This window comes from Carassius gibelio, chromosome B7 (genome assembly GCF_023724105.1).
Source record: "Carassius gibelio isolate Cgi1373 ecotype wild population from Czech Republic chromosome B7, carGib1.2-hapl.c, whole genome shotgun sequence".
NCBI lineage: Eukaryota > Metazoa > Chordata > Actinopteri > Cypriniformes > Cyprinidae > Carassius > Carassius gibelio.
The window spans coordinates 32,481,501-32,501,642 of record NC_068402.1 but is presented as its reverse complement, the minus strand read 5'-3'; the positions used below and the strand labels follow the sequence as shown (position 1 = coordinate 32,501,642).

General features: G+C 37.4%; 1 protein-coding gene across 2 annotated transcripts in view; it reads right to left on the bottom strand.

Annotated features, from left to right (window-relative positions):
* znf609b (zinc finger protein 609b) overlaps nucleotides 1-18,388 on the bottom strand; it is a 59,748-nt gene extending 41,360 nt beyond the window's left edge. Inside the window, exons 1-2 of one of the 2 annotated variants that reach the window (XM_052560975.1) lie at nucleotides 17,974-18,388; nucleotides 8,947-9,815 (exon numbers count right to left, since the gene is read on the bottom strand). In XM_052560975.1, the coding sequence (XP_052416935.1) occupies nucleotides 8,947-9,690 (744 nt within the window). In that variant the 5' untranslated portion in view covers nucleotides 9,691-9,815; nucleotides 17,974-18,388. The remainder of the gene's footprint in view (nucleotides 1-8,946; nucleotides 9,816-17,973) is intronic. The other variant, XM_052560976.1, reaches the window with a different exon arrangement.
* Nucleotides 18,389-20,142: the final 1,754 nt, after the last annotated feature.

Below are 20,142 nucleotides of genomic sequence, written 5' to 3'. Positions count from 1 at the left end.
TTTAATACACTACGCATCAATATCTCTTCCCTTTGTACTAGTGATGTTCGGATCACAAACTAATTGTTGGATTTAACCGGTTCTTCTTAGTGAACTGGTTGAACCAGTTCACCAAATTGTTACGTCCGGAGACGAAGTCTTCATTGATTTATATTCTTTTAATGTGTTTCTTTCCGTGTTTTTTCATGATTTCTCCTCCAACTGCCTGGCAGGTAGTTGATTGCTTCCAGCTGTACCTGCTTACCAATCAAGAGAGAGTCCGAATAAAAGCAGAGATCCAGCTACCAGAGAGGAGAGAACGTTTCCCCAAGAGCTTTCTCCAGAGCGTTGCCTTTGTTCTGCCCAGCCTGTTGTCTCAGTTGGTGGTTGTTGAGCTGCTTAGTGTTCTGCTTTGGGTATTGTAGTAGTTTTGTTTCTTTATTCACTGTGATATTCTTTAATACTTACCTTTTGTTATTTTAGTTAGTTTGTAGCTGCTATTATTAACATCTCTTTTAGCGGCCACTTTAATGTTTGCCTACTTGTGTTTTGTTATTTTTGATTTGGAAGCTGTAGGAAGGTGGATGCCATTTCTGTTTAACGCTGTTTTCTCCTGTTTTTGGGCTAGGAAGGGAGCTAGGGTATAAACCTGTATTTGTTTTCTTTTTTCTTTGTTAGTATAGTTACAGGTCATTAATTCCAGTTAGCTTGTTTTGTTTGTTGTTTTGGCCTTATCCTCTCCAGAAGTTAATGCTTCCTTTACTTTTTTTGTACTTGTTCCACGAGCTGTAAAGTAATAAAAAAAATTTCTGGACAACTTGTTACTTGTGGTGCTGTGGCAGGACTCAGAGCAACGCTCTTTAAAATATTTTACTTTTGTTGCGTCCACATTTACCCCTAGACATATGCGGGAAGTAACAAAATCATACTGAATCATTTGAAATGGTTCGCATCTCCAGTAGGCATTAATCCACAAATTACTTAAGTTATTCACTATTTTAACATGTCTGACACTCCCTCAGAGTCTGATCATCTTTATCTACTAACCTTATTTATAATATTATTTGTCATCGATTATGATTATATATTTTTTCATTTGTTATTTTTCATTCAAATGAAGTTATTTGTATGTAATAGATTGTGTTTAACACAAAAGAGTGATGATCAGGTCAACACAGAGAAGTATAGAAATTCTACATTGTTTAAAAAATAAAAACTGTGCTGGTATCTGATTGGATCGGTATCGGCAGATACTCCGATATTTTCAGTATCAGGTTCAGAAAAAATGGTATCGCTGCATCCCTAGTTTTAGTCAAAGTTTAGAGCGCTGTATAACGGTATCAAATCTTCTAGTTGTGATTAATTGTGATTAATTGTATATGGTATTATCACGATACTGAAATTTAGTTGCAAAAAATTGTTGTCATAATACAGTATAAGTGGTTTAATTAACTTTTGTCTTATAACAAAAAGAACTAAACATTTAAATGCATTCAAAAATCGAAATAATGTGTAATGAATACTTATTCAAAATATTTTGAAGTGCCCACGATAACAATATCATGCATGTTCATTATCGTGATACACTGCATTACCGAATACAGGGCACATCTCTAATTTAAGGCTGCATTGTGAAACCCAATTTTTCACTAAGCAACAACTCCTAAAGCAATGTCTTTTAATTATACGTTACACATTTTTTTAAGGTACTCATAGTAATACATCTTAACAGTAGATACTAGAGTTGCAAAGGTGTAACATACTAATTGTTTGGCTTGTATAGTTTTAGTGTCATGGTTTCATTATGATTCAGTATGTGCTATGCGCTTAGGGATAAAAATACAGTCATATAGGCAAAATAAATAAATAATAGAAACTCAGAACAAATAATCTAACAGCACAAACAAATACAATAGAGACAATATACAGGTGCTTCTCAATAAATTAGAATGTCGGGGAAAAGTTAATTTATCTTAGTAATTCAACTCAAATTGTGTTAAAACTCGTTTATTAAATAAATTTGTTTTTCATGTTTTTATTTGTTACAAACAATATTACAGATGCATGATTATGGGAACATGGGATTATGGGTATATGAGCCTTTCATCTCACATGTGCACTCTGCACCCCTGAAGCAGCAAAACATACTTCACCACACGTTCTATCCACATAAAACATCCATAGCATTACATGATATAATGAGTAACTGAGACTCTGTGGGGGAGGGGGACTCATTAACCTCAGCGCTTATATATTTTGATACTTTTTTGGGCGAGTTGGGGCCAGGTCGTGGTTAGAGTGCTTGGTTGAGTCCATCAAACAAGACTACGAGGAAGAAGTGCTTCATGTTTTGTAGTAAGTAAAGTAATTCATAAATAACAATACAAATTGACAGCAATGCATCTTTACATTAACTTTTAAATTTCTGAAATAAACATAATACATATTACTGTTGCACTTATCTGTACATAGTAAATGCAGTTATTTTTTCAGCGGGTGGGGGTGTGCGCGAAGTTTGAATCCATATTGAGAAAGGCACAGAAAAGGTTTGCTTACGGCTTGCTGTTATATTACAGTTCATCAAATTTAACTTACCAAATAAACAAACTAGGAGAGATGACTGAGGACGATGGCAATGATTTGAAGATTTTGAGCACCACTGACAAAACATCTAATCTTGTAAAATGTGTGTTAAGTACTGCTGCTCCATGCGCAAAATAACGATCATATTTTGCGCAGCTTGTCATTGAAAAACGGCTCTGTGTAGTTAATGCTGATCCATGTGAAATCGCGCAGGTGATGGAGATTTACCACTGATTACAGAACCGGCTTTACTGACAAGATGCGTATTAAATATCACATGTGATTTATCGTGTAGTCCTATGAAAAAGTGCATTTTTCGAACCACTAAGTAGGACTGGCCTAAAAGAAATCTTCGATTTTTTTCACAAAAAATACGATTTAATCGACACCCACCCCCCACTTCAAATCAATATTCAGGTGACAAAGAAATTGTTGAAAAGTCAAAACTAAGCCAAAAAGACAAGATGGCAGGCCCTGCCATTGTGAACAGTGAAAACGTTACATAACATGATTAAAATCTAACATAACATTCTTATCATACTGGATGCAGTTTGTAAATGTTTGTAAGACTGTCAGAGGTCTTCACTATTTTTTTCATGGGAGCTGCACTGATAGGGTAGAGTCAATCAGAGAGCCACTTTTACCGCAAAGTATCAAAATTCAAAAGTAACATCTAGTCACAATTAGCATGTCTTTTTATCAATTTGTCATCCCTGATATGCAATGCAATACAAAAGGGCCTATCATTCTTTATCATTTACCTGTCAAATTTGAGACAAGATGATTAAAAAAAAAAAACAGTATTACCTTAAAGTTGGAAAGACCTTAATTTATTTTAATTTTTTTATACTAGCCCATCATGCATCTAACTATCCAAGTTGCTTTTTGGCAGGTGTTCTTGTGCTGCCGTGGTCTTGTTCATTTCGTCAGGCGAAACATCTCTCTCACCCGGCAGCATGTCTCTATGGCAAACGCACGGGGGGAGGGTTAGACCAATTTGGACCTACGGAAGCGCTGACTGGAGTGTCGGCGGATGTTAAAAAGAAAACCAATTTTCAGTCCAACAAATCGATGTAAACTAAACATTCGAGTTAATCGATAAAATCGATTTATCACCAAGCCCTACCACTAAGCAAGAAAACATAGTACACCCCCAAAACAAAATCAAGACTTTGTAAAAGAGCATAATAGGAACCCTTTAAAGGAACAAGCTTAACATTTCAGATTCAATCACACCATCATAATTACCAGAACTGACTTTTATGCAACATTTAACGCCAATAAGAATAAATGTGTAAACTGAAAACTAAAGCAGCACTAGACACAGCCTGGATTGTCTCCTGCACAAAGCAATTCTGTCGCTGAAATCTTCAACAATACCCTCTAATCTTCTTAAAAGGATCTTTCCAGCGACACTAACCTCATTAGTGCAAGAGTAACTTGACACACAATGCCAGTACACAAAGATGTTAAACTCACCACAAGACTAAGCAACACTGAATGGCATCTATTTACACATTCTGCGGCACATGAAAGATGTAAGAATGCAATCTTGTGATTTTCTTGATCAAACAATAATGCTCCACTTTTTATAGCAGCCCAAGGGCTTAAAGTATGGTGCTTGTCAAAATGAAAGAACTGCCATTACAATGAGATTCAAGATGGTCCAATGCCTACCCCCACAACACTGGGTTACTTTATACAACAGCTGTTTTTGCTAAAGGAGAAGGCTTAATAATTTTCATTTGGGAAAAACAATGCGCTGCACATGCTATGCATTATGTTAAGTTTTCTACAAATATTACAGCCAATCACTGCAAGTTGCCACCCTCATTCTGAACCGTGAGAGCCGTTTAAACGATCAGACCACATACCTTAAACAAACACATCGCGATTCATAATATGCATCCTAAGCAGTCAGCCGAAGTAGGATTAGTGCATCTCTAACATAACGCATAATCCATGCCAAAAGATTCCGGCATGATGAACTGTTTGCAGTGGATTTCTCAAAGTGTGCTTCAGGCTAGGATTGTCCACGAAACCAGACAGTACTATACAGCATTTCTTTTAACTGTGACAAATCCAAGGCTGATGCAGCAACAGTTTTACTAAAGATGCACAATATAATGGAACCATATTGATCAATCAGCAGTATTAGTGATTTTGTATTGACATCAGTATTGGCATTGAATAGTGAACAATTAAATGTATATGCTTGTTTCTATTAATTTAAACTAATTTAATAAAATATGAAATAATATTTTACAATTAAACGAAGATGACTAACAGCTAATTGGCATTGGCCAGAATGTTTCTTTTGAAAGTGTGGTTCATCTAAAATTTGGAACCAACAATTAATGGCACATTCTTTGCAATTTCGACATTTCAACTGTTGTGGTGTCACTAGAGCCCCTTTCACACTGCACGTCGGACCCGCAATATTCCCGTAACATTGCCTGGTCGCCTTCTGTGTGAAAGCAACCACGTCCCGGAATTGATTACCGAATCGAAACGGGGTCGGGGACATAATAACATTGCGGTAATCGATCCGGAACGAGCGCTGTGTGAACAAAAGCCAGATCTAATTCCGTATCGAAGTGATGACTCTTTTACCGGCTGTTTTGAAGGAAGATCAACATTCGCGACGAAAACATATGTGCAAACTGTAATGAAGCAGAGATCAGTTAGTGCCTCACTTTCCGCGCTGACGCTGATATCGTTTGCTTGCTTCAGTGACAGTATAACGTGCCTAGTGTTGTCGACTCGTACATTACACGTCACGCGCTGATGTCACGTGTCGTTACGGGATCTTCAAGGGTTGTGTGTGAAAGCACGCACATATACCGGGTCATCACTGGCAGTGTGAAAGTGCCAAATCTAGCGACCAGGGAACAATTACAGGAACACTTTACCCCTGTATTTGCCGGAATGGCAGTGTGAAAGGGGCTTAGATATGGTGGTCTTGTGTCCCAATTAATACTTTATTCTTTAATTATTGAAAGCATGTGAACTGTGCAGCAGCCCTGATTTCTTCAGCAGTCCTCTTTTGCCTCAGTGGAACTGCGGGAGAGCTGACAAGCTCCTTAGTGTGTAGGAAGTTAAAGACTTCATCCACTTACAATGCAACCCCCACCTCCTCATTCATTTAGCCAGGTCATTTGCTCCCCCTTCTTCTTCCCCTAGCCCTCGAGTGGCCTTTTTTTCTTAGCAGATCCGAGCAGAGCACCTTCCAACCTCTCGGAAAGCTACAAGCAGACTTCACTGCTGGCATTTAACACATGATCTCTCCTCACCTCCGTCTGGAAGCACTGCGGCAACTTGAGGCATTCAACAGTTTTCTCTCATTTAGTCATTCCTTCCCTCATTTATAGGTCTCTGTTTGTTTATCCCCCTCTGTTCTGCCCTCTAGCTTTCTCTCTGCTCACATGGAGAGGTGAAATGAGGCATGCTGGAAATTTGCTGGCTGACAATGGAGGACAGCTGCTCTCACTGCTCAAGCCTTTCATGAGCTGAATTAGCAGTGCGAGCTAGCCGTGTTCCCTTCCCCCACCCTTGCTGCTGGCTTTAACACCCATCCAGACATACTAGATGTACAAAGCTGAGGGAAAAGCACCACGAAAAGGCTTTGTTTCTCAGATCTGCCATTGCTTTAATGGTTAACATTTTGGTACCTTGTATTCTTTAAATCAATTACTTTTGCGTGCTGCATCATGAGTCAAATGAAAACTGAACATTTTAAAATGTTATCAAAAAATTTTTTTTGCAGCACCCTCTCTGTTACAAAAAAAAAAAAACCTTGGTTGACCAACTGGATTTTGCAGATACTAAAAATGAAGGTGTGGAAAACATGAGAAAATCTATTAGTCAGTCAACAGTTAATAAAATATATTAAAAGTACATGATATTCAGTTGTCTTTCCTTAAAAGTGGCCTAAAGGAACCAAAATTACATGAAATGCCAATGTAAAATCAACTGTCACAACATAAAATGTAAAACAGTGTTCTAGATCTCAGATGAAGAATACGTACCAATTTATTATACAAATCATATCATATTTTATGAGTTTTAAACATTGTAATATCTTAATATCCACTTGACACGAGGTTAAAGTGTCATGTGATTTCGAACAAACACCGGGAAGCAAAGATCTATTTTGTACGGACTTGCTTCAAAGACGAGCACTATGGAAATCTGGGGAAAGTGCAGGATTTGGCTTTGATTTAAAGCATTTGGGTCATCAATATAACATTTAGGCTACTCTTTAGCAATCTGAAATTATAGTTACAGACCTGATCAACCACAGATTTATCTTGTCACAGCTTCTCATCAAAAAGACAAAAAACCTTAGGGAGTGACCTTCAAATAGGCTTTTAAACCATTTTTAAAAGTCACAGGGTAGGCTCTTTACCATGACTGACATTTCAGTGTTGGCCAACCTACGTAACGAAGCACAACAGTAGCACACATAATCCTGAAATGAATATGACAATCCACAGCTGTACTTTTAGTCGAACAGTATGCACTTGCAAAAAGTTACATCATTAGGTTTCATACAGATAAAAGGCCAATGTAAAAGTGACAAACAAACAATGGCATCACTCAGTTTCTTAAGATCTGAAACTGGATAATTGGAATTTCCTTCCCAATTTTAATGAACCCCAGAAGCAGAGAATCTGTTCTGTTCTGATTAAAAGCTTGTATACATGCAGTTAAATAACCTTCTTCCAGCCCTTCCCCCACTGAAAGGTTAGGCCAGTGGGGTTAGGAGGGTCCGAGCGCTTTCCCTGGCTCCTGGGATTAAGTGACATGGACAGTCAAACCAGGCCTAAACTTCCCTCTATTCATAAATTGAACGACAGGAAGAAAAATAAAAAAAAAATTATAATGCAATGGTGTTAGTTAGGGGTGTGCGATATGATGATTTTTGATCGTGGAGGATAAAAAAAATGTCTCGAAGATCTGCTTTTAAAGAAATATGGTAGTATGGTGCTACAGCGCACATTCTGTCAGCTGCAGTTCTGGCGCCTCCGTCATATACTGTAAAACACCAGACGCATTCACAGCAGTGTTAACTCAGTGGTAGAGTTACTCTCTCATTATTTGCATGTGCTTTTAAATGTTTCATTCGTGCGCTGGTCTGACCTGTGCTATTTCTGAGCGCCGCACCCAAAGCACGCGTGCTAAGCCCGTCAAATAGCGCATGAAGTTATCTTTTGCGCTAATATGGTCAAAACACACAAGGTTTACATGTAGAGTTGATTGGTTGTGTCTAAAATTAAAGAAAACAGTTGAGAGAAAAATATATGTGCCTGTATATTAGATGCGTGCAGGTCTTAAAGGGACAGTAGGCCTATTAAATATGCGATAAACGTGATAAAATCATGAATCCTGATATTAAAAAAATAAATAAAAAAAATCGTTATATGATTTTTTTTTGCATATTGCCCACAATTACTGTTAGTAAAATACTGCTTAAATGCTTAGTTTGTGTAAAAAAAAAAAAAAAAAAAAATTATGATTATTTATTTAATCCTTCAAAAAAATATATATATATTTATTAAATGCCAGAGCCAGGGCTGCACGATTACAACAAAATCATAATTATCGGTTATTCCCTTGAAATTGTAATAGCAATTATTTATTACGATTATCACAATTTACATTGAATGATGTTTACTATTGTTTGATGCAACTGCATGCCTAATTTTTATATGAAAATTAACAAGCTGAAAACACTCTAACTGAAAAACTTTTAGTGCTTTTCTATAATATGAAGCCTCAAATGTTGACCAAATGTTAATCAGATTGGTTTCTTCTTTAAAAAAAATAATAAAAAAAAAATATTAATGGTTTAATAGGGTTATACTAAAACTAATATTAAAATAATGGGAAAACCCCTTAAGATAACATGTAGAAAGAAAAAAGCATCTTAAGCACACACAATAACATAAGTGGACTTTGAACAATTAATTGCCGTTTTGAACGAATAATTGTGTAAATAACTGAGGCATCCATAATTATAACTGCGATTAGAAATTCGATTAATTGTGCAGCCCTAGCCAGAGCCACAACCTAGTGGTGGTTAAATAACCATAATGCTTATTTGCATAATGCAATTTTGAATCTGGCTCACAACATTTACTCCGTTTGTTCACTACTCTTCTGCATATAATTTCCAATATCATCTTTACTATCTGATTCATAAAAGCAGCAAAATGTAAATAAGAAGGCACATGCAATGCAAAGAAACCCTGACTGCAGAGGAAATAGCTCACTTGCATTCAGGCGTTAGGTCATTAATATTGACTCCCATTATCAATACTTCAATAACACAATTTCCATTAGCTGCTAAACGGTTCAAATTCAGAAGCCTTAGGTGCTTACCTTTTCATTTTTCACCTTCTTCAAAGCTCTGCATTCCCCGTCAAGCTCCTCTGGCTCTAATTTAATAGCTAACGGAGAGACAATTCCAACAGTTTCCAGAGCGTTATTCCCAAGCTGCTCTGTCACAGCCATGTCTGCATTTTGTGTACTGTCAAAGGGCGTGCTGCGTGTGCTTCCAAACGCCTGAGCATTCGCTACTATCTCCTTCTCAATTGCCACGACAGCAACTGGTCCGCTTTCGCTTTTTTCTTTCTTGTTTTTCCCGCTCGATACGTCCTTCTCCTTTTTGCTGTTGGGCACACCACGGGAGGCCTTGGCGCCCTTCTCGACACTTTTGCCAGGAGCAGAGTTGCCGCCTCCTGAACTACCTGTCGCACCTGTAACCTCCCCTTGGGTCCGTCCCTGATGGTCCTTTTTTGCTCCATCTGCAGCTGGAGACTTGCTGCTATTGTCTTTAGAATTTTTGTTGCGTTTTGATTTCGATTTGCCCTCTTTGCCCTGAGGGGCGCTCACTGGGCTCACAAACTTGATATTGTCTGGCAGAGTCGCTACTGCACTCGGTGGAGCTGCCATTCCCCCTCCGTCCTTGGTGCCAGACATCTCGAGTTTGTCCTTCTCTAGGTCAGCGTCAAGGTCGATAATCAGATTTCCAACCCCGATATCCCACTCATCACCGCTGTCGTAAGTGTCCACCGCATTCGAGTCCACACCTTTCCCGCCTGCAGTGCCACCACTTAGGGACATTTTAGTGCCAGCGGCCCAGGTTTGTCACAGTAACGTCTGATTCCTCAGACTGCCAGGGTGTGGGGAGAAGGAGAACAGTAGCCTCAACGTATTGATGTCAACTTCGCAGTCACCCACATTTTGCCCTAGAGGAGAGACATAGAAAAGGGATTATCTGGCTTGAAATTGCAGTCTGATAATGAAACGGGTAGCGATGAAAATGCAGCATGACATTTCAATTTGTTAAATAGTATACATAACATTCTTTACATGGTACACAAGTTGAATAAAATAAAACCATGAGAGTTATAGTGTCTTAACCAGATGCAAATCAGTTTTTTCCTTGTTAATCTGAAAAACTCAACAGAAAGGCTTGTTTTCTTGCTAGGGCTGCACAATATACGTAATATCGCGTTCATTATTGAAGGCCATTCATCTCCGACTTTAAAAACGAGATATTGTGTAGCTTGTCAGTGATCTACAGCTCTGTGTATTGCACGTGATGGAGAATTACTACTTAATTGCTTTACTGACGAGTAGCACATGTAAATGGCAATTCGATTTATCATGCAGCCCTATTTCTTGCCATTATTTTAAGCTACACAGTACTTTCCAAATCAAATTTCAGAAACACTTTATTTTACAGTCCTGTTATGCATGCATATGCTATGTACATATTATAGCAATAACTGTGTGATAACTAGGTTCTAACCATAAACCTTAAATTAACCTATGTTAAGTGCATGTAGTTTTCTTACATTACTCAGTACTTTCTTGATTAACACTACATTGTTAGTGCAAGTAAAGTAAAATAAATTGCACGCCACACTTCAACTTATGTAAATAATTTGTGTTGCTGTGGTATCTGGTGAAGAAACATTTGCAAAAGATTTTCAAACCAACACTTATGGTAGAAACAATACTCAAATATTTATGCTGTTTCATATGACTATTTATTCAGATACAAATATGCAGAGTCCTGTCAGTAAAAAAGTACATAAAAATAGTACATAAAAATAATTTGGTGATTATGAAGATGTCGAATTTTGTACTCTCACACACACACACACACACACAAATGTATGTTAAACTACAACATTTTTCATTTATTAATACAGTGATAACCTATATTGGGACTGTCATATTGGCCTGAGGTGCATTTTCCAAATAGCATCGTTAGCTAACTATGGTTTTTAGTTACACTGATGATCTCTATTGGTAAAATTGGAACTTGCAAAAATAGTTGCATTTAGGAAACACACGCCAAGGGTAATTGTTCTTTACCTTGCCATTTTAAGATATCCAATTGGAATTTTCATCTTTTGCCATTTCCAAAATTATGCCAGCAGATAATAAACATTGTTAAGGTTTTTCAGCCTATACAAAACCCTATTACCACTTGACCACTACTTTAGGCATTAACAAATGTCTATAAACTTGCAAACAAAAGCTAGATGTTACACTCTAGCAAGCAGGGTTAGATAACATAAGATAAGCCATAGATAAGCCATTTCCTTCAAAATAGAACACGGATGTGTGAAATTATAAGCATTTTTACCTAGATTTTGTGCCAAAGTATTGGTTAAGAGCATGTGTCTGTTGACATTGGGCTTCATTCAAAGCCTGATGTCTGTAAACTAATTAAGGCAGCCATTCTTTTTCACAGGTCATCTCTGCTTAGGAAGGATACATCCAAATAAGCTCACACAAGTCAAAGGAGCACGCACTTTGACCTCTGACAGTGTAAATAATTAACACTCAAGTCTGCAGGGGCTAAGGGGCTAAGGGGCTCGGGGCTGCAAACAAGGGCTGGAAAGCAACGACCACAGTTTTCTAATAAAATGAAACCGCAGCCTTACACTAAATCTGTAAGAATCTGATTAACTCATAGTCTATCCATGTTTGAAATGCTTCACCAAGCTTAACAGCAGATCAGTTCAGCGAGGAGAGGGCTTTGTTCAATAAGCTGGAGCTTGTATCAGCCTTTCATTTAGGTTTTCGCAAGTCTGTGATCATCACAAAAGCCACAGTGTGGAACTGAATGCTACTAATATTGTTTCAGACACTGAAATTCCCCAATCAAGCATCTCACATGAATTGACTGTGCTTCTAGTTTGAATGCCTAGTGCGCATCTCAAAATAAATGCATACAGTAATGTTTCATCGATATTAAGAAAATCATAGCTTCCATATCACACAAAATTTTAAAATCCTCCTGAATTTAGTGAATCTAGATTGACAGTCCTGATGGACATGATTGTATTGCCATTTAAATAAGGATTTGGATTCTACTGCAACGGCAACATGGGATTCTCTGTAACTATGCCTCGTAAATGACAATAGCCCACCAAGAACAAGAAACAAAACCTTCTATTGATTGTTGGCCCCTTCATTGATGAGCCATCATCTGATGACCATGCACGCTCTACATAACCCCCAGATGATCATTCTTTCACAGTGGGCAGATCTAAAGACTGCAGATGTTCTGCTAGAAAAAAAAAGTCAAAGGGGTCAAAGTCAGTTTGTAACATCTGTAGCTAACCTGTGCACCACGGGTTTCATGTGAAAAGCCTGTCTGATCCCTTTAAAAGTCCAGGAGATGTACAGCTTATTCAATACGCTTTTGTCATCACAGAATGAATGTTTTGTGATAACAATATGTAATAAGCATATTGATATTTGTTTTTTTTTGTAAAATCATAAAATAGTGAATGGGAACTTATTTTGGAAAAAAAAAGCCATTGTTGTCAAGTAAATTTGAGAGGTTAAATTCAAAAATTAAAATACAGTACAGATCTGTGTAAAGAGGCTTTCTTTCTTACTTCATTTATACAAGAAAGAATTAGATATAATTTATATTTGTGCACCAATTAGGGCTGCATGATAAATCGCATGTGGTATTTAATACATATCTTGTTCGTAAAGTCAGTTCTGTAATCAGCGGTAAATCTCCATCACATGCACTTTCACATGGAGCAGAATTTACTACACAGAGCCGTTGTTCACTGACAAGTTGCGCAAAAACACAATCATATTTCGTAAATGTTTAGCGCAGCTTGTCAGTGAACAACGGCTCTGTGTAGTAACTGTTGCGCCATGTGAAAGCGCGCATGTGATGGAGATTTACCGCTGATTACAGAACAAGTTACTGACTAGATGCGCATTAAATATCACATGCGATTTATCGTGCAGCCCTAGCACTGACGCAACAATACAGCAATAGTAATAAATAGTTATATTTCACTAAAACATTTTAAAGCATTTTTAAGCCATACAGAGATTTTTTTTTTACATTTCTGAAAGATAACACTAATAAGATGTTTAGAACAGATTTATTATAAAAGTTTATTGGAACTGATTTTAGAAAGAATCAAGTTCTACTAACATGAGATATTAAAACACAAACTCATATTAATGACAAGCTGTCTGTAGGAAACTTAATGGCGTCACACTTCACAAAATATTCTTAGTATTATTAGGGGTGGGAGAAAAAAATCGATTATCTGATGCATCGCGATTCTCTCTTCAATGATTCTGAAATGTTCAGAATCGATTCTGAGCTTGTTTATTTTTCCCCCATATGGCACGTGTGTGCATTCAATGCACATAATTTGCGCTGTGAGACACGTGCACATATCTTGACAATCTGTGCTTCCACCCGCCGTGTTTTATTTTAGATAAGCTTAAATTTATGCCATTTGGAATGCAGTACTATTAGATGCACGAAGCTCGCACACTGACAGACGTTCACGTGCACTTTTGTTTGTTGTCCTGAAGCTCAGTTTCTGTTGCGGTTAAATGCACTTTCATTTTCAAATACTTTTATACAAAATTGATGTACACACAGTCAGTTATGTTTTCAGAGCCTGACAAAACATCTGATAGATCTGTGCGTGAATGCAGCCTGTTAAAGCGGCCACTTTCTATGATCTAATCATTAATAATCAAACGGCAACAATGCTGAGGAAAAAACTATTGTCTGTAAACTTTCGGACACTTAAAGAACACTTATTTTAAATAAGTAATTTTTTTTTTTTTTATGTAGATCAAGAATAATTTTGGATTTGGATCTTGATTCCCAGAATCGGAATTGGATCGGATCATGAAGTGCCTGAAGATTCCCACCCCTAATAGATGCACAGGTTGTATGATAACATTATGATGCATCGAATCGTGGGCCTCTGAATCGTAATCGAATCGAATTGCGAGATACCCATAGATTCCCACCCCTAAGTATTATCATCCGTATTGATGTTACACAAAAAAATCCTGACAGATTAACATTCATCTGCATTAAAAAAGTTAACTTAATGGCAGAATCTAACAAAAGTGCTTAACAGACCACTTGTAACGTCAATAAAGATTAAATGCTGAACTGAATGATGTGCATAGCTTGAGTGGTAACAACAGTAAATTCATAATAAGTGTAAAGATCTTTCTAAGCATTCACAAACATTACAGAGCTACAGCAATATCCCTCTCTTCCAGCTGTACGCTCCCATCTGCTCAGACCTATTGATTTCTCTGGACTATCCTAACACAGGATCAGACAACTTTCAATATCAAAGCTTGTTTGTGGTAGGAGCACTACAATATATGAACAAAAAAAAAAAAAAAAAACATAAAAAAAAACCATAGCTGTCAAGACCAAAGCTAAACCAAAAGCTTTTTTAAGTGTCAAGTATAGAGAGTAAACATCTAGCTCTGGCCTGCAGACAAATCTCAAGACACTAAACAGCTAAAGAGAGCGAGAGTGAGGATAAAAAAAACCCTGTCTGAGACACAGGTAATAGATTCGCCCTCCGGCTGACTGCCAACTCATCTCCACACAAGTACTCTACTCTACTGATAAAAGCAAATCATACTGAAAGTAGATGATATGGAAGTTCACATATTTGCCTGTGTTTGGTGTCAAGAAACCCTTAAAAAATATATAAATGTTTTTTGGACATGGTTTCATGGAATTAAGTTCCATAGTATTACCATCTAATAATATCAGAGTACAGCAACGTAAAGGCAGATGATGTGTGGCCAATATAATCAACCTATATCAATGTGCGTGCTACACTGTAGAAACAAAATCTGTTACCGAAGGAGAAAACTGTAAACAAAATTCTATATATGAAAGTCAAGTTCAGACTAATTAAATTATTTCTGAAACATCTTCAGCATATGTCAGCATCAACGCTTCATTTCATTTCATTACACTTCTTTCTAAGATCAAATGAACTCTGGGCTCTCTTCTCAAAGCTGATTATTTTCCTTATGCTATATACGATGATTTTTCTGTTTTCCAAATGTTGTCTTCGCTTGATGCCATTTGATATCTGTGCTGATTCTTTAAATAGATACTTTAGGGCAAATGCATTTCAGTTCCATTCTCATACACTTAGTAGTGCACAATAGTTCAACTAGGAACCATGGGACTGAATAAACCAAGATGTTATTAACATACCAATGTATTCACATGGCCAAGAATGTCAAGTATGTCAAAGAATATCATAGTAGTTATATCAGGGTTTATGTAGATTTTATGAAGAGAATAACAACTAAATCCCTTTTTAAGACCAATTAAAGAACATTTAAGGGGAAAAGAATTTATGAAAAATTTTATTTTAAGTCAATATGATAATTAAATAAGTAAGCAAATTTCTTGTACTAGCAGTGCTTCGCGGTTTGAAAATACAACATCCAGCAGATCTCCATTATTTATTTTTAATCACAGTGGAAAATAGTAATGTTCTTCATCAGTATTTTTGTCTTGTTTTCAGTTGCAAATGTCTAAAGATTTCTAAATGGATACATTTACATGAAAAACAAAATAAGTCTTGTTTTTTGAGAATTTGTTCAAAATTAAGTTTCGATTATGATTAAAACATCAGCAAACATCTGCCAATGTCAGCTTAATTTACACTTAATCTTGTTCAGTTTCTCAGAAAAAGAGACCTTGCATGTTCAGTTTGCCTTTAAACTAAATGTATGTTGATTGCAGTGCATTTAACTTTTAAAGCCATTACTTTATGAAATTAAAGGGGAGGTCTAATGTGGATTCATGCATTCAGAGTTATTTGCACTATTAAAGAGCTGGATTCTCATGATAAACATGGCCAAAGTAGGGGTGCTCCGATCACGATCGGCCGATCGTTTATGCGCATCTCGTCAGTAAAGCCGGTTCTCTAATCAGCGTTTAATTCCATCAGGTGCGTGATTTCACATAGAGAAGCTGTTACTACACAGAGCCGTTGTTAACTGAGAAGATGGGCCAATAAACGCTGAAAATTAACGTGATTTGCGCATCTTCTCTATTAACAACGGCTCTGTGGAGTAACAGCTGCTCTATGAGAAATCACGCACCTGATGGAATTAAACGCTGATTAGAAAACCGGCTTTACTGACGAGATGCGCATAACGATCGGCCGATCGTGATCGGAGCACCCCTAGGCCAAAGTAAAAAAAATAATAATAATTTGAACATATAAGAGTAATTCTGTGCCAAATACACACTTCTGGATTTCTTGCAAGTTTCGGAATTTTTTTTTAGATCGTGGCTCGTTACGTAATGAAGGGTGGAACTCCTTATATGGGCATTTCTCCCGGAAGAGCGTGTTCATGCACACACATCATCCAGAATGAGAACAAGAGTGTGCCTATCTATGGATGCCAACTGCCGTAAAACTCCAACGAAGAAGAAGAGCGTGCCCATCAATGCAATTCATTTGGCAGCGCTGCACGGGACTCGCTCAGGTAGAATGTCTCCAAAGGGAAAGATCACCTTGTTCAACTTCCCGAAGAACCCAGCGTTACGTAAACAGTGGATTCAGACTGTTTTTTCGGGGTAGTGTTTTGCAAGTGTGTTTGTTGATGAACGTTTTATAAACAAGGCCCAGTTCGAGGCTGAATTTGCACATCATTTGATACTGAAAGATGAAGCGGTCCCTGCTATTAATGATCCTGGTCATGATTCAGAACTGCTGAAAGTAAGTTAAACTGCATCAAATGTCTCTGTTTTGTTGCCAATTAACACTCAAGTGCTCGTCACTCTTTAGTTCCACCCATGGCCCCCCTCCAGGAGCTCAGATGTCTTCGTAAAGAACCGTAAAGCTGGATCTTTCTTTCATAACTATGATAAAACTAAAGACTTTTTCGAGATATAAAGGATGCAATACTAGTTTATAGATACTCAAGATTAACATGAGATTGGGTGAAACTGTGAGTGTTAGGTCACCTTTAAGACCTTTTTATATTTTATTTTCTGTAAGGGCAAATTAAGACTTCTAATATCTGTTTAAGACCCGAAGAAACCCTGTAAAATGGTACACCTACAACAATCATGGTACTACAAATGTTTCAAAATGTCCCATTCCCATCTATATATGGTGACATTGAAATGTATTTCCCATTAGCCTGCAGCAACAAATCCTTTTTAATTTACCTTAAAGATAACTACTGTTTCTGACAAGGATGAGTGTAAAACAGTGAAGATTAGCCACAGAGTTTATAATCCCCATCATAAAGCGAACACATTTGGCCTCTACTCAATCAACACAGTGATAAAACAAGCAGAATTATGGCTTGATGCAATTATTCTGAACCAGTGGGAAAATCAAGCAAGCAGATAAGAGGAGTAATAAAGATGATATCAGATGTTAATACGACGGTACTTTGACATTCATTATTTACATTTCAAGTACTCCAAGTCACGTCAAATAATACTATAATACTTGTTCAAAATCATGGTATTCTCCACAAAAACCATGACATAACCATGGTACCTTGTCTAAAAAGCAATGTTAATACCTTTTGTTAGTGTATGGGGGCTGCTCTGAAGATGTGTGGCTGCTGAAGGTTGGGAGTTCTGTGTTTGAAACAGTGATTCACTATGAATCTGCTGATACTCACACATCCTTTGACATTCATAACAGACTCGTGCTCTTCCACAGAGAACTGCAACTCCAGCATAAACAACCCAGTGCACAGTCGGAGTGTTTATTGACTCCATAACCCGCGTATTTCCTTATTCGGCGCAGGGGAGAAATAATATTACTGGTGTAATCGAGTAAACTGGAACTCGTTGTTCGATTCGCCGCACCTAACGCGCGGTTCAAACGCATTGGTCCGCGTTGCTCTTGAGGAAATGACTCGCTAAGGTGGTCAAAGCATGTGTGAGCCATGACAACCAACCGAGCTAAGCTAAGCTAACGGGCTAAAGCACCTTCAGTCTCCATCTGCACCAATAAAACACCACCCCCTACCCACACACACACACACACACAAAAGAAATGCATTAATCCCAGCGCCACTTACCCCACTCGCGAACCCCAATCCAGAGAACACTTATGTACATTCCATAGAGAAAGGTGGGAATGCCTCTGGATTTGTGTACGGAATTCCAAAAATGATCCCAAAGCAGTGCACTTCCAAACACATCCAGCAACTAGAGAAAGGAAAGGCCAGCAGCCATCACACTCCTAAAGATCCCTTTCAGAAATGGAAACACTGCCCTGAAACTGGCATCGCAGGATCTAAATCTCAAAACGTTCTTCAAATAGCTATTTCTTATACTCCAGGACGATATATCCAACATCTCGGCACGTCCATTTTCACGTATTCATTCATTTTTTCCTTGAGTTGAGTCCTAGAGCCCTCGCTCCTTTCAGTAAGGGAGATACAATGTAACTAAAGGGCAGGAGGAGGAGGAAGCGGCAGGAAATCCAGGAGAATGATCCGCATGGATTGAACCCTGCGCACGCGGTGCGTGATAAGATGCGGAAGCTGGATCGACGTTCCATTCCAACGCTGCCAGACATTCTTTCTGAAGCTTCCCACGTGTTTGTGTGCGATGAGATTCCAAAGCGTTTGAATTGCATTCAGAAACTTGGTGTCTTTTCTGTCTCAGCTTATTAACATCTAATCTCCAGATCCTGTTTTTACATGGCAACCGTTTATATGTCTTTAATATGGAATGATAAACTGTTTGTACAATTTCAGACACATTTCAATTAGAAGTAAATGAATAAAACAGTGTGAAACATTCCCAAATAGTTTAATTTTGGTTTCATTTATGTTTTTTGCAGTTCATTTATAATTTGTTCTCTGTTTGTGATTTAATTATCAGCAGTGCCTTAGTCACAATTGTGTATATAATCTTGGAATGAATGACATAAACATACTTCAGAGTTGTAATCATGTAACTCTTCATCATATTCCATAAATCAATTATGAACAGTCTAGGTCTGTTTATCTGAGTTGAAACAATCTAATGGATAAAAATAGATACTATTACCAGCTGTCATCACTTATTCTAAGATTACATTTTAATAACTGTAAAACAGAGTGTCTTTTAGAGTTACTTTAAGAGATTAATTAGTCTGCTTAATTATGGGTGATAAAAAATAAATTTGATCAGGCAGTGCTTTTTACCATTATAATAAACGATCAAATCAGGTTATTTTAGTATTGAGATACTATTGCATATTTTAATTTTAATATCTATAGTTGAGGATCATTTTAAAAAGTAAGATTTTTTTCCTTAGCAACTTGATGAAAAAATAAGTGCATTAAATGTTTTTATTTACTTATTTATATGGTTTCAGTTTTTGTTCACAATCTAGTTCTCCTGGCTGACTTTTGAACATAAAAACCTTAAAACATTTATGCAAACTCTATTGCTACATTGCTATCTCACAACTAGTTCATATGAGGTGGCTAACTCATATGAATTCATATGACCTCACTCGTTAAATTTTGTATGATTTGTATAGACCCCAGTGACGGGTAGGTTTAGGGGAGGGGTTAGGGTTAGGTTACTCGTAAAAGACATACGATTTAGCAAAAAACATACAAATACATACTAGTTATCCACTCTGTAAAATATGTATGAATTGCCGTGGGATCGGGTTGCTAGTTATGTTTATGTTTCATAGGAAATGAACAGCATTATCATTTTGCTTACATATCCTTTTTCAGAAAGGGGGAAAAATGATACAAATTTGAACTGATATGAGGGTAGTCTCGCAAAGCCAGACCTTCAGACTCAAGGTCTGGAATTAATGGCAGCTTTCATTGGCAAAGGCCAGCCAATGAGGCCATTTGACTGACATGTCAAGCAACCAATCACAGTTCCTTTAATTCAGCGTCATGTTTTGGGGCATGGAAATGTTGCCACAATTTCAGGCCGGTGTGTAAAACTCGCAGACATATTTTAAAGATTCTATGCCACGAACTTTAAATATTTGACATACTTTAGAAAATCCAGCGTTTAGTTGATCCTGATAAACTCTTGTCATCGCAGTTGTAAACACGGCAGCTTTAGTGCTGCAATATCTTGTTTCCAGGAGGAATGTTAAAGAACACGACACGCACGTCTCGTGGAAATCCTGTATAATTCAACCAATCCCAACACTCCTGAAGTGTTTCCACTTTTGTGTCCTATATGCAATAGACATTTAACCAATGGTCTGTGGGCGTGGCATC